The 16,400-nt window shown below is 34.8% G+C and overlaps 1 protein-coding gene across 1 annotated transcript in view; it reads right to left on the reverse strand.

Moving 5' to 3' along the window:
- Positions 1-15,135, reverse strand: part of FRAS1 (Fraser extracellular matrix complex subunit 1) — a 552,940-nt gene extending 537,805 nt beyond the window's left edge. Inside the window, exon 1 of the mRNA XM_049709348.1 lies at positions 15,093-15,135. Coding sequence (XP_049565305.1) covers positions 15,093-15,105 — 13 coding nt within the window. The 5' untranslated portion in view covers positions 15,106-15,135. The remainder of the gene's footprint in view (positions 1-15,092) is intronic.
- Positions 15,136-16,400: the final 1,265 nt, after the last annotated feature.

Genomic DNA, 16,400 nt, shown 5'->3' on the forward strand with positions numbered 1-16,400 from the left:
AGAAAACAACAGGGAGGGAAGGTTCCCTAATTTACAGCTAGACTATATGTTTAAGCTAAAATTTATTAACAAAACCAGGTCACTCTTTTGAGAAGATGTGTATTTTTAGAGAATGTTCATTCATTTTTACACATATCATTATTTCAAACTATCACCAAGTCAGAAGTTTATCAATATCATCAAGAATTAACCAACCGAGACAGATCTATGAAAATAGACACTTGGAGAAAACAATGACAGCATTATTCACTTACCTCTATCACTTTAGTTCTCACAACTAGAAGCCCAATGATGTCTATTGACCTTAATATTAAAACTTGGCTATGAGTCTCAAAACATGCTTTCAAAATTATAAACTATCATGAAACCAAATTCATAACATACCTTACTTTTAGTAAGCACTCTACAGGTTTTGCTGTGTTGCATTTTATTCTTTTACAATGTTGAAGGTTATCATTAGTATACTGAAACATCATTTTCCCATGGGAACAAATGTTTGTTAAATGATTAGCTAAAGCTAAATGATTAGCCAAGCTAAAGACATGTAATGAAGGCTCTGTTTCTTATTCCTTTGAATTCTCAATGAATCCATTGAGATGACTTGACAAGTCCACATGCTTTTGTAAATGGTTAACTTAGGCTTTTAATCTATGCAAAATTGCTTTCTACTTTGCAGGCAATATTGGGAGAAGAGTAAGAGTTGGAACCAACTCTTCCTTTTTAAATGAACATAAAGGGAACATTGTATTTTGAATAAAAGAACAATTGCTGGTAAATATGCTCTCTTAGCCTGACATGGTTCACAGCTAGAATTTTAAGGTCAGATATTGCCAATCATCAGTAACTTTTTTAAACTTTAAATAATAATAATAAAGGTAGAAGCATTTTACTAAACAATTTAAGACAAAAGAATAATTCAAACTTTGTGGGGAAAAATTGGGTTTATATGACAAGTTTAGTGGAAGTAGAAAAATAGATTTAAATACCCATTAAAAAAGGGTGGATAGATTTTTAAAAATCTCTTTTAAGGGAGTAAGTTTTCAAAATCTTTCTGTTCAATACAATTATTTGTTACTCTAAGAAACTATAATTTACAATCTTAAATAACTTTTACCCAGAATTATTAATTTCTTTTAAAATCAACTTTACTGAGGTATAATTTATATTTTAAAAAGTACCCATTTAAAGTATACAGTCAGTTCTTCTATAACTCAGCCCAAGTATTCCTAAAAATCATAGTGCTATAAAAATCCCCTCAATAAAAAATAAAGGACCCGGGGGGAAATGGGGTTAGAAGAATAATGAAAACTATGTCATTCACACACACACACACACACACACAAGAAGAGGAGGAGAGAAAGGGGGAGGGGAGAGGGAGGGGTAAGGGGGGGAGGAGGAGGAGGAGAAAAACAAAGATATTACCTAATAAAAATGTAGCACACTTTAACAACTTTAAACCAACTAGAACTAAAAGACATTTACAAGGACTTCCCTGGTGGTCCAGCAGTTAAGACTCTGCACTCCCAATGCAGGGGGCCCAGGTTCGATCCCTGTTCAGGGAACCAGATCCCGCATGCCACATCTAAGAGCCTGCATGCCGCAACCAAAGATCCCACAGGCTGCAAGGAAGATCCCGCACATGGCAACGAAGATCCCACATGTCACAACTAAAGACCTGGCACAGCCTAATAAATAGATACTTTTTTTTAAAAAAAAGACATTTACAGAACACTCTATTCAACAATTGGAGAATACACATTCTTCTCAAGTGCACGTAGAACATTCTCTAGGATAGACCATATGCTGGGCCATAAAACAAACCTCAATAAATTTAAAAGGATTGAAATCATACCAAATATGTTCTCCAACTACCACAATTGAGTGAAATTATAAATTAATAACAAACAAATATGGGAAATTAACAAAGATATAGAAATTAAATAACACACTACTAAATAACCAATGGGTCAAAGAAGAAATCACAATGGAAATTGAAAAATACTTTGAGATGAATGAAAATGAAAACATAGCATACTAAAACTTATGGAATGCAGCTAAAGCAAAATTTTATAGTTTTAAATGGCTACACTAAAAAATAAAAAGGATATCAAATCAATAACCTAAACTTACACCTTAAGACACTAGAAGAAGAAGAGTAAATTAAATCTAAAGCAAGCAGAAGGAAGGAAATGATAGATTAGAGTAGTAATAAATCAAATAGAGAATAGAAAAACAATAGATACAACTAATAAAACCAAACATTGGTTCTCTGAAAAAGTCGACAAAATTGACAAACTTTAAACTAGATTCTCCAAGCAAAGAAAAGAGAAGAGTCAAATTACTAAAATCAGGAATGAAGGGGGAGACATCATTTCTGACCATACAGAAAAGGATAGTAAGGAAATACTATGAACAAATGTATGGCAACAAATTAGGTAATGTAGATAGACAACTTCCTAGAAGGACACAAACTACCAAAACTAACTTAAGAAGAAAAAGAAAATCCAAATAGACCTAGAAAAGTGAAGATATTAAATTAGAAATAAAAAATCACCCAGAAGAAAAGCTGAGACCCAGATAGCTTCACTGGTTAATTCAAATATTTTTTTAAAAAACAACTCTTCACAAACTATTGTAAAAATAGAAGAGTGAGCATTTCCCAACTCATCCTATGAGGACAGTATTACCCCAATACCAAAACCACACAAAGATTTCACAAGAAAGAAAACTATACAGCAATATTTCTTACGAATATAGAAGCAAAATTGCTCAACACAATACTAGCAAACTTAATCCAGCAATATACAAAAAGGATCATACAATATAACCAAGGCTTTATCTCAAAAATGCAAGGCTGATTTAACATCCAAAAATCAATTAATATATCATGTCAATAGAACAAAGGACAATTCCCACAGAATCTTCCAAATAGATGCAAAACAAACATTTTTAAAAATTCAACATTTCATGATAAAAATATTCAACAAATTAAGAATAGAAGGAAACTTCCTCAACATGATAAAGGGCATCTATAAAATCCCTCAGGTAATCAAACTTAATGATGAAAAATTGAGTGCTTTCCTTTTAATATCAGAAACAAGGCAAGGATGTCCTTTCTTGACATTTCTATTCAATATTGCACTGGAGTTTCTAGCCAGACAGATTATGGGGAAAAAATGAAATAAAAGGCATCCAGATTGGAAAAAAAGAAGCAAAACTATGTCTATTCACAGATGACATAATCTTGAATACAGAAAATCCTGAGGAATACACACACACGCACACACACAAACAATTAAGAGTAATAATTGAGTTCAACAAGGTTGCTGGATACAAGAACAAAACACAAAAGTCAACTGAAGGTCTACACTATACCAATGAACAATCCAAAAATGAAATTGAGAAAATAATTCCATTTATAACAACATCAAAAAGAAGAAAATACTTATGAATAAATTTAACAAAAGTGAAAGACTTGTATGCTAAAACTACAACATATCACTGAAGAAAATAAAGAAGACCTAAACAAATGGAAAGGCATCCTGTGTTCATGGATAGAAAAACTTAATATTATCAAGATAGCAATACTCCTCAAATTGATCTACAAATTCAACACAATCTCTAGCAAAACTCCAGCTGAGGAGAAAAAGGACATCTTTAGCCATCAGGGAAATGCAAATCAAAACCACAATGAGATACCAATTCACATCCACTAGGATGGCTACAATCAAGAAGACAGATAATAACAAGTGTTGGTAAGGATGTGGAGAAATTGGAGCCCTCATACACTGCTGATGGGAATATAATTTGATGCAGCCACTTTGGAAAACAACCTGGTATGTCCTCCAAAGACTAAACACAGAGTTAACATTTGACCCAGAATTCCACTGCTAGGTATATATACTAGGCAAAATGAAAACATATGTCTGCACAGAGCTTGTACCCAAATAACACAGCACCATTGTTCACAATAGCCAAGCAATGGAAATAATCCAAATGTCCACCAATTGATGAATGGATAAACAAAGTGTGATGTAGCCATACAATAGAATATTATTCAACAATAAAAATAAATGAAGCACTGATACATGCTACATAGATGAACCTTGAAAACATGCTAAGTGAAAGAAGCCAGTCACAAAAGACCACAAATTACATGATTCCATTTATATGAAATGTCCAGAATTGGCAAATTTATAGAGATATGAAGTAGTTTAGTTGATGCCTGGTACTAGGGAAGGGTATGTGGGGAAAATGAAGAGTGACTGGATAGATTCCTTTTTGGGGTTATGAAACTGTTCTCAAATTCATTATGGTGATGGTTGTACAACTCTGAATATACTAAATTAAACAAAACAAACAACCCTGAGTGTATGCTTTAAATGGGGGAATTACATGGTATGTGAAAATTCCAATTAAAAATAAAATGCACAAACAACAGAGAAAAACCAGTGAAATTCAAGCTGAGTTTTTTAAAATGATCAATAAAATAATAAACTAGCTTAGAAGAATCAAGAAAAAAATAAAGACATGAATTACCAGTATAAAAATGAAAGAGGGATATCACCATAGATTCCATATATTTTAAAAGAGTCAAAGAGAAATGTTTTAAACATATTTATTGCAATAAATTTGACAACTTATAAGAAACAGACCAAGTCCTTGATGTCAAAATTTACAAAACCAAAACTGGCAAAAAAAAAAAAAAAATTAAATACCTGAATAGCCCTGTATCATCTGAATAAATGAAATAACTTAAAATCTTCCAACAAAAAATACCCTAATTCCATATGCATTCACTGGTGAATTTTATCCAACATTTGAGGAAGATATAATAGTTGTCTTAGAGAAAGTTTCAGAAAATAGAGGGAATACTTCTTAACTTATTATTAGTCCACCACTACTCTGACACCAAAAGTAAAGCTATCACAAGAAAAGAAAATTAAAAACCAATCTCTCTCCTGAGCCTAGTTGGAAAAGCTCCTAATAAAATATTATCAAATCTAACTTAGCAACATATAAAAAGGATAATGCATCATGACCAAGTGGGATTTACCCCAGTAACAGAAAGTTGGTCTAACCTTTTAAAAATAATCAACGAAATTCACCATGTTAACAAACTAAAAAAGGAAATCCACGTGGTTCTCTAAATAGATTCAGAAAAAGCACTTGATAAAATTTAACACCTACTCAGGAACAACAACGACAACCAAAAACTCTCATCAAATTAGGCATAGAAAGGAATGTTCTCAAACTTTTTCTTGCTGAGAGCCATTGAAGGAGATTTAAATAAGTTGAGAGATATACCAGTCATGGATTAGAAGACTCAGTATGGTTAAGGTACCAGTTCTCTCTAAATTAGAATATAGTAGATTCAATGAAATCTCAATCAAAATCCCAGAAGACCTTGTGGTAGAAATTGACAAGTTGATTCTAAAAAAATTTTTCTTTTCTTGGCCGCGCTGCACAGCTTGCGGGATCTTAGTTCCCCAACTAGGGACCGAACATGGGCCACTGCAGTGAAAGCGCCAAATCCTAACCACTGGACCGCCAGGGAATTCCCTGATTCTAAAATGTAGGTAGAAATACAAATGATATAAAACAGCCAGAACAAATATTTAAAAAAAAGAACAAAGTTGGCGTGCTTATATTTTCTGACTTCAAGACTTACCATAAATTACAGTTATTAGGACAATGTGGTAGTAGTATGATGATAGACAAATAGACCAGTGGAACAAAATAGAGAGTTCAAAAATAAACCTACACATATATGGTTAATAAATTTTTGACCAAGGTGCAAAGTCTAGGGAAACAGTCTTTTCAACAAATGGTGCTGAGGCAACTGGATATCAGTATGGAACAAATATACTCCCTTCATGACATCATGCAAAAAATTTATTTGAAATAAATCATAAATCTAAAAGTAAAGGCTAAAACTTATTAACCTTATAAAAGACATGTAATAGAGGAAAATACAGAAGAAAAATTTTGCAACTTTTGTGAGGGAAAAGATATATTAGGACACAGAAAGCTCTAACCATACAATAAATATTAATTAAATAGTCTTTATGAAAATTATAAAATTCTGCTCTTTGAAAGACACAACTAAGAAAATGAAGTCAGCCCTCAGCTGGAAGAAGATATTTGCAATACATATATTTGACAAAGGGCTTGAAACCAGATAATATAAAGTAACCTTACAAAAAAAAAAAAAAAAGTAACCTTACAATTCAATAAGAAGACAAACAATCCAACTTTTCAAAAGATCGGAAGAGTTGAATAGACACTTTGTACTAATTACCAAAGGAGATAGAAGAACAGTTAATTAGCACATAAAAAGATGCTTAGCATCATTAGTCACTAGGGAAATGCAAGTTAAAATCACAATGAGATATCACTACACACCCACTAGAATAGCTAAAATTAAACATTAAAAATCCAACTTTTCCCAAGGATATGAAGCAATTTCAACTTTCAGACATTGCTGTTGGGGGTATAAAATAGTACAAACACTTTGGAGACCTATTTGGTTGTTTCTTATGAAAGCTGTCACCATATGACCTAGCAGTTCCATTATTAATCCAAGGGAGAAGAAAGCAAATGTCCACCAAAAAAAAGCTTGTACTTTAATGTTCAGAGAAGTTTTATTCATAATAACCACAAACTGGAAACAACACAAATACCCATCAACAGGTGAATGAATGGATAAATACATTTGGCGTATCTATACAATGGAATATATTTCAGCAATAGAAAAGAATGATCTATTTGATACATGCAGCAATGTGGATGAATTTTAAAATATTAAAACATATACATAACAGTGTATGATCCATCCATATGAAATTCTACAGCAAGCGAAACTATAGTGACAGAACACAAATCTACTGTTGCTTGGAGCTGAAGGCAAGAATCAGTACAAAGTGTATAAGTAAACTTTTGGGGGTGATGGAAATTTTCTGTACCTTGATTTTCACCATGGTAACATGGATGCAAACTTTTGTCATACTAGGTGAACTATACAATCAGTTCTACTACAATGTTTTCAAAAATGCAAACTTGTTTTAACAGGATAACAAAAATTTTTAGTATTAATTTGACTTTTGATTTTACATGTGATTTCATCCACTAAAAATATGAGATGAACACAGAAAGCTGCACACAACTGAAATAAGCCAAGTATAAGTATATACCATGCCAACCTTTGTGCTATTTTCCTTCATTTTACTTCAAACTGTTATAAATCCCACCATACACTGTTATTACATTTGCTTTTAAAAGGTAATTTTTCATAGTTTCCCACAAATTTTCCATTTCTGGCATTCTTCATTCATTTGTATGGAACTGGGTTTATACTGGTATCAGTTTTTTTCCTCTAGAAGGACTTCCTTTAACACTTCTTGTAATTCAGGTCTGCTGGAAATAAATTTTCTGTGTTTTATTTGTCAAAAAAGTCTTTATGCTTCTCTCAATTTTGAAGGATATTTTCACTTGACATAGAATTCTACATTAACTTTTTTTGTTGTTGTTTTTTTTTTTTTTGGCGGTACATGGGCCTCTCACTGTTCTGGCCTCTCCTGTTGCGGAGCACAGGCTCCAGACGCGCAGGCTCAGTGGGCATGGCTCACAGGCCTAGCCGCTCCGCGGCATGTGGGATCTTCCCAGACCAGGGCACGAACCCATGTCCCCTGCATCGGCAGGCGGACTCTCAACCACTGCGCCACCAGGGAAGCCCTACGTTAACTTTTTTATAAGCATGTTAAAGTCATCATTCCATTCCCTATTTGGCTTGCATTATTTCTGACAAGAAATCAGTAATTCTTATCTTGGTACCCCTGTATTTAATGTTTCTTTTTCTCTCTGGCTGCTTTTGAGTTTTATGTTACCACTGGTTCTCAACAAATTGAATATGATATGCCTTAGAATGGTTTTCTTTTCAATTATCCTGCTTGAAGTTCGTCTACTTAGATTTAGAAATCATAGTTTTCATCCTGTTTGTTAAAAATTAAACCATTATTACTTCAAATATATATTTTCTGGCTCCTCTCCCCTGCCCTTTTCAGATACTCCAATTACACGTACATTAGATCACTTTGAATATTCCCCAGATCACTGAGGATCTGGCCTTTTATTACTATTTTCATTCTGTACCTCAATTTGTATAGTTCCTATTGCAGTATCTTTAAGTCATGCTTCTTCTGCAGTGGCTATAGGTGTTAATCCATTGGTGAATTTTCCGTTCAGATACTGCATTTCCAAATTGCATTGCAGCTCTAAAGCTCCCTTTGCCTTCTTTAATGTGTTCCATTTCTCTCCTCATTATGCTCGTATTTTTCATTATATACGTGTACATATTTACTATAGTTGTTTTAAAGCCCTTGTCAGCTACTTCATTCATCTCCATAATTTCTGAGTTTCTATTGACTGATTTTCTTCCTTACATATTCCTTCCATTTTGCATGTCATAATTTTTATTGGGTACCAGACACCATAAAAGTTATGTTCTTAAAATTTTGGATTTTGTTTTCTGCATTTAGAGAGTGTTGAATTTGGCAGGCAGTTAACTTCCTTGCTAGTCAATTTGATCCTTTTGAGGTTGTTTTTAAAGTGTTATTGGTGGTCCAGAGTAGCCTCTACTCTAGAGCTCTTTTAGCCCTATTTGAAGGCACAATTCTGGGGTATCTACTGAATGCCCAGGATTTTCAACAATGTCTTGCCACTCTGGTGGTCAAAACTCAAATATCTCTCAGCCACATATAAGTTCTGGGAACTGTTCAACTTAAAGCTCCCCAATAATTGCATTTAGTCTAGCCTTGTGGCATTTCAATCTATGCAGGCCCATCTTAGCACAGAGCAGAAGTCTCAATGAACCCCCCTGCAGAGTCCTGGAGCTTCCCTGCATAGCGCCTACATCTCTGGTGTCGTGCCTCACAAACTGAAGCTGCCACAGCCTCCCCCAAATCTGATCTCAGTGACTTCTATAAAGAGACCACCATGCTTTCCTTGGTTTCCCTCTTCCTGTGCAGGGTCTGGAAACTGACATCAGGCAGAATGCTGAGGCTTTTGTACAACTTGTTTCCAACCATTCAGAGAACACACACCCGTACTGCATGTTTTCCAAGGTCAGCAAACAGTAGCTTCAAATATTTTTGCCCAGTTTTCTAGCTGTTCACAGGTAGAGGGCAAGTCTGGTATACGTTATTCCATTATGGGCAGAAAAGGAAAGCTAGAATTTTTTTTTTTTAACCTAGTTTGAGCTATTTACATGTTGAGGCTCACATATTATCCTAGTATTTATGATAACAGCAGTTGATTGTACCTTCATTTTATAAAATAATTTCATTTACATTACCTGAGTAGTTTTCACAACACTTTGAGTTAATAAAGGTGACCTTTCTTATGATTGTGTTATAGTCAAAACGATTGAGGCTCACAAGGCAAGTGAATGCTCAAGGTAACATACTTAGTAAGGGTTGGAGCCGGGAATATGACATTAGCATAAACTACTACTGCTAAAACTTATCTCCTGGTTTCATCTATATCACCAAACTCTTTTATTTTTCATCCATCCTTCCTTCCTTCTTTATCCCCTTCAGGTTTTTTTTTTTAATTTTTTTTAACATCTTTATTGGGGTATAATTGCTTTACAATGGTGTGTTAGTTTCTGCTTTATAACAAAGTGAATCAGTTATACATATACATATGTTCCCATATCTCTTCCCTCTTGCGTCTCCCTCCCACCCTCCCTATCCCACCCCTCCAGGCGGTCACAAAGCACCGAGCTGATCTCCCTGTGCTATGCGGCTGCTTCCCACTAGCTATCTACCTTACATTTGGTAGTGTATATATGTCTATGCCTCTCTCTCACTTTGTCACAGCTTACCCTTCCCCCTCCCCATATCCTCAAGTCCGTTCTCCAGTAGGTCTGTGTCTTTATTCCTGTCTTACACCTAGGTTCTTCATGACATTTTTTTTTCCTTAAATTCCATATATATGTGTTAGCATACGGTATTTGTCTTTCTCTTTCTGACTTACTTCACTCTGTATGACAGACTCTAGGTCTATCCACCTCATTACAAATAGCTCAATTTCGTTTCTTTTTATGGCTGAGTAATATTCCATTGTATATATGTGCCACATCTTCGTTATCCATTCATCCGATGATGGGCTCTTAGGTTGTTTCCATCTCCGGGCTACTGTAAATAGAGCTGCAATGAATATTTTGGTACATGACTCTTTTTGAATTTTGGTTTTCTCAGGGTATATGCCCAGTAGTGGGATTGCTGGGTCATATGGTAGTTCTATTTGTAGTTTTTTAAGGAACCTCCATACTGTTCTCCATAGTGGCTGAACCAATTCACATTCCCACCAGCAGTGCAAGAGTGTTCCCTTTTCTCCACACCCTCTCCAGCATTTATTGTTTCTACATTTCTTGATGATGGCCATTCTGACTGGTGTGAGATGATATCTCATTGTAGTTTTGATTTGCATTTCTCTAATGATTAATGATGTTGAGCATTCTTTCATATGTTTGTTGGCAGTCTGTATATCTTCTTTAGAGAAATGTCTATTTAGGTCTTCTGCCCATTTTTGGATTGGGTTGTTTGTTTTTTTGTTATTGAGCTGCATGAGCTGCTTGTAAATTAATCCTTTGTCAGCTGCTTCATTTGCAAATATTTTCTCCCATTCTGAGGGTTGTCTTTTGGTCTTGTTTATGGTTTCCTTTGCTGTGCAAAAGCTTTGAAGTTTCATTAGGTCCCATTTGTTTAGTTTTGTTTTTATTTCCATTTCTCTAGGAGGTGGGTCAAAAAGGATCTTGCTGTGATTTATGTCATAGAGTGTTCTGCCTATGTTTTCCTCTAAGAGTTTGATAGTTTCTGGCCTTACATTTAGGTCTTTAATCCATTTTGAGCTTATTTTTGTGTATGGTGTTAGGGAGTGATCTAATCTCATACTTTTATGGTGTTAGGGAGTGATCTAATCTCTACTCTCAGTACCTGTCCAGTTTTCCCAGCACCACTTATTGAAGAGGCTGTCCTTTCTCCACTGTACATTCCTGCCTCCTTTATCAAAGATAAGGTGACCATATGTGCGTGGGTTTATCTCTGGACTTTCTATCCTGTTCCATTGATCTACCTTTCTGTTTTTGTGCCAGTACCATACTGTCTTGATTCCCTTCAGGTTTTAATTATCTTTCATCTTAGGTTTTAATCATCAGCTTTATCAGTTTAGCATAGTCAAAATTTGTAAAGAAGCAACTTATTCTCTAACATGTCACTCTGAAAAATGCTACTTTGTAATTCACTACCATAAATTATTTTTAATTTTAATTTCAAGTGGCAAGCTATAATCAATATATATCATACCATAAGCAATATACTCCCAAACCATAGAGGCCTCTAAAGGTCTCCCTAACCCCCAAACTGTCAGTATTCACGTGTAACCCTGTATCTGCATCATCTTTCCTCCTCTTTCAAGTCATTTCCTCTAACTTACTTTGACCTATGAAGCTGCAGCAAACTTCTCAGAATTTTTCCTAGTCCAAAAGAAAAAAAAATCAATTAAATATTAAAATAGAAAGGAAAACAAAAAATTTTAAACAAGAATAAAATAAAAGTAAGCCAGCTCCTCAGTTAGCATGACTAAGTAATAGATTTAAATGACAGCTTTCTAAGAATGAGTCCCATTTCTCTCAGTATAATATAGGGCCAACCAACAATGGCAATACTTAAGAAAATTTTAAGACTCAGCTGATCACCTTGTACCTTGAGGTACAGGATGAAAAGAGTGTTTTAATCTTCCATCACACTTCTATTCAACAGTGTGACTACGTGGAGCACTGTACTGAGAAAAAAAAATCTGAGACCACATAGAAATCAGTGGGAGAACATACTGTGAGTCACGTCATCTGTCACAGTCTGCCTGGTTGGAAACAAGGGATGACAGAATGTGAGCCAGGTATTTGCAGTCTCCAGTCTAGGGTAAGAGTAGTAATACTTGAAATTGCATAATATACCAGGAACAATAATTTTAAAACCTTAAACACCTAATTTTACCAAACATGGGATTTAGATATAAAGAAGGGGTAATGCTCAAAACCAGGTTCTAGAGTCTGATGGAGGGCCCTTTATTACATAGGATAATCCAAACCAAACTAATCCTTTCCCCAGAAGATAGGAACTTGTTGGAGTCAGAGAATAACGGATTTCTTCCATCTCTTTTAATTTTTTAAAGAAAAAGTTATTTTATAAATCCCATAAAACTCTAGATCACCTGATAATTGTTGTTTTTTTTTTTTTTAACAAAATAGAGGCTTTAACCAAACAGCAGTAAAGGTACAAGGGGCTGGAAGGCCTGAGGGGGCACAAGGCAGGAGGAGCCAGGAAGGTGGTGACCCTTGGAAGGAGGGAGGCACTGGGCCTCTCCTGGGAAAACTATCTGACTCTTGTGGCTCCTGTCCCAGCCTCTGCCCAGATCACCAGCCCAGATGCAAGGGACAAGCCCTTGTATTGTGCTTCTCAGGTGATCCCTTTTTCCAAAGGGCATGTGGGCCCCAATACAGAGAGAGGGTAATGAAGAAGGGCAGGAGTGCTGACATGCCAGCAACCCCTCACCCCTAGGGCAGGTCTGCCCAGCCCGGGCCTTGCCCGACCTCAGAGCCAACTTCAGTCACTGGGGAGTGACACCCTACATTCTGTCTTCCCCACTAATGGAATTTTTACATTCTTCAAAAATTACTGGACCACGTCACTTTCAGCAAAATGGTTAAAATGAAAAAGATAAACCAATTATCGGCAAGGATATAGATCAGTGGGAACTCTCACACACTGTTGGAAGTTATATTGGTACAACTACTTTGGAAGACTGTGAAGCATTATCTACTATAAATGAACATATACCTAACTTATGATCCAGCAATTCCGCTCTTAGGTGTATATCTAAGGGAAATGCATACATATGTTCACCAAAAGGAGTGAACAAGAATGTTAATAAACAGCATTATTTGTAAAATCCCTAAAATCTCCCCCCAAAAAACTGTATAAGAATGTTCAGAATAGCATTATTTGTAATACCTCAAACTGTAAAGAATCCACATGTCCATCAACAGTAGAATGGATAAATTGTGATATATTCACACAATGGAATATTAAAACAGCAATGAGAATTAATAAAATATACATACATACAACATGGATGAGTTTCATAAACATACTGAGTGAACCTGGGCCTCCCCCCAAAAATGCATATGGTAATTATTATTCCATTTACATAAAGTTCAAAAAGAGGAATAACAAATACATGTTCTTAGAAGTCATGATAGTAGTTACCTTGAAGAGGAGTATTTTTCAAGGAGGGAACAAAGGGGTTTCTGGGGTACTGGTATTATCTACTTCTTGACCTATATGCTAGGTACATGTTCACTTTAGGAAAATTCATCAAGTTGTTCATAGTTATGAATTTGTGCTGTAAGTCAATAAAAAGTTTCCTTAAAATTACTGGGCAATACCAACAATATACAGCTACATAGGAGAGCTAGAACTTGAATCCTTATAGTTTGTCCCTAGGGTCTGTGCTCTTAACCACTATACTATTTTAGCAATCTACCTTAAAGAAGTACTTGCTAATACTATCTATTTTTAAATATGAAAAACCTACATATGTCAACAGGCAATTAACTGTAAATGTAGGAACATAATTTGTACAAGTATAGAAGATCCACACGGAGCCACAAGGGAGGCTGATTGGGAGAATCATAGAAGTTTTGCTATACCTGATTTAAACTTTTTACCATGGGAATCTGTTCATGTGTTCCTATTTATGTTTAATAAAATGAATGACATTTCTCCCCTCCAAAAAATAAATGGGCAACATTTTTTTTGCATTCAAAGAATATTTGCTATGTATGTAAAAATACTTTGAGTAACAAAGTAAATGTTTTTAGTTCACAGAAATAGATTGATTTCATAGAAATCATAGGAAGAGACATTTAATAAATATTCAAGGAATGAATGACGCTTAGAGATTTGTTGACCCTCCTATCATTGCTATTAGTTCTTCCTAGTCATTCATCAGAGATAGTGATGTGGTATAGTAGGCATCTATTGGTCTTGCCTGCCCAGCACCCAGTGAGCCCCTTCTTTTGGTAAAGGCATTTCAATATCCCCCCTGGGCAATTTCTTCTACCCTACTGCATGCAGTTTTGGTGAGATTATCAATTCTGCCTTCTCCTGACCAAGGAGTGGGCGTGTAAACTAAACTAGGCCAAACAGACTCTTTCTCCTTAAAATTTAAATCTTAAGTAGAGTGACACAAGGTCAGAAAACAAATTCACCTTGACAGTAGCTCTCTGAAGAAGCTGTCCATTGGTTCCTGCTACTTAGATCCCTTAAGCTGCACTGCTTCCTATCCTTTCCAAGTACCAGTTGTTTCACTTTTCCTTAGATTCTGTGAATCACTACATATCCTTACATTACATTTCTTCTCTGGTTAATTTCTGTTGACTGTAACTGAGGAAACAGTGAAACAGTTGGATGTAAATATATTCAATAAAAAGGTTACTACAACTTTGCAAGAAAGTCCATAGTATTTAACTTTTGCTTAACTTTTTGCCAGAATTTGTTTCCCTATAAAGTCTACATTAGTCCTACCTCTACTTCTGGAGCTTCATAGTATAAATATACTCCATCTTCTAAATGGCACACATTTAAAACTCTATCATTTATCCCCAAACACTTTCTCAGCAAAATAATCTATTTTCAAATTAAAACATATATGACTACTACACACTCACTAGAATGGCTATAATAAAAAAGACAGACAATTCCAAGTGTTGACAAGGATGTGGAGAGACTGGAACCCTTATGCACTACTGGAGGGAATGTAAAATTGTATAACCACTTTGGAAAGCAGTTTATATAGTTTATATATTTACATAATTTACACAATATTTTTAAATAGACTTTACAAATAATCATCTAGGCAATGTCATCCTAGGCAACAATGCCCATGAAGTCATGGTCATTTAGGTGCAAGTTATATTTTCCTATAATATAGTAAAACATACTAAACCCTTAAAGATGTGGCTCACTTACCATCAAAATTCATTTCTTTGTCTTCCTTGGTACATTTATTGCCCTTTGGGAAACACTGGGTTATTCAACTTAAAATTTACATAAATTAATTTTCACTAATTACCAACTTAGGAAACAATACTATAAAGTTTTATGCAACATATGACAAGATATAGGAAGTGTTAAACCTTTCATTTAGCAAATACTTGAAAATGCTTTTGGTTGGCCTTTTTCAAATAAAAGTGACTAAAGAGCTGGAGATGTGGGAAACGGCCAAAGCCAAGACATCTCCCTTCCTACCCTATACCCAACATGATCACAACCATGTTATTTCAGGGAGAAAAAGGAGACCTCCCCATGGGAAGAAGAAAAAAAGGAAGTATACGAAATGTTAAGCAGTTATTTAAGGAATTATGGGTCATTGTTTTCTTTAAATTTTTGATTGTGTTCTTCCCTTCTCTACTTGCCCAATTTATTTAATGTCCTTCTATTTTTAAAAATAAATACAGTAAAACTTTCTGTTCCTTTGAATACCTTCAGAATGAAAACTATTATTTCAACCTATCCCTTATAATAGTTACATTTCTAATTTCATATTTTGATTCAAAAACAAAAATTTAAGTGAAGATACCAATTTCTTCCTTCTTATTTTTTAAAGTATTGATATTTATATACAACCTTTTGTGGCTAGTTCTGTTACTATGTACTCTTAAGCTCTCAAAGCACTAGAAATAGGTGTTTTGCCCATTATTACATGAAAAATACAATCCAAAGAACATAAACGCCCTCAATGGCCAGAGCAGAACACAAAAACATTGGGTTCTGAAAAATGGACCTGAAGTTTTCTTGTAATTATAGCTTGATTATTCTTAAAACTCTTTATAGGGATTTGCTTTTAATTACTCTAGCAAGGATGAGGACGAGCTAGGGAGTGGTAGGTAGATGGAAGGGATAGATGTACCTAGAACAAGAGCATGATGTTGATAATTGCTGAAGCTGGGTGGTAAGTAAATGGGTGTTCTTTTTTTCTGTATATCTGAAAAAATTCTATAATAAAAGTTAAAACAGAAACGAATTCTTTAAATTCTAAAAATGCATTATTGCAGAGTGACAACTAAAGCAACCTCTGTAACATGCCCAAAACAGAACAAAAACTAAATAAATAAACAAAGCTCCAGGGGTCTATAAAGTATTTTTGCTATTTTAGTTGTATAGTCAAATGAGAAAACAAATATTTACCAATAAGTACACAACTATTTAAAAGTTGTATGAAAGGTTACTATTGCCACCTACTGGACACTGCGATTACTGCTTGCTATTAAAAAAAGT

Source organism: Orcinus orca, chromosome 4, assembly GCF_937001465.1.
Source record: "Orcinus orca chromosome 4, mOrcOrc1.1, whole genome shotgun sequence".
NCBI lineage: Eukaryota > Metazoa > Chordata > Mammalia > Artiodactyla > Delphinidae > Orcinus > Orcinus orca.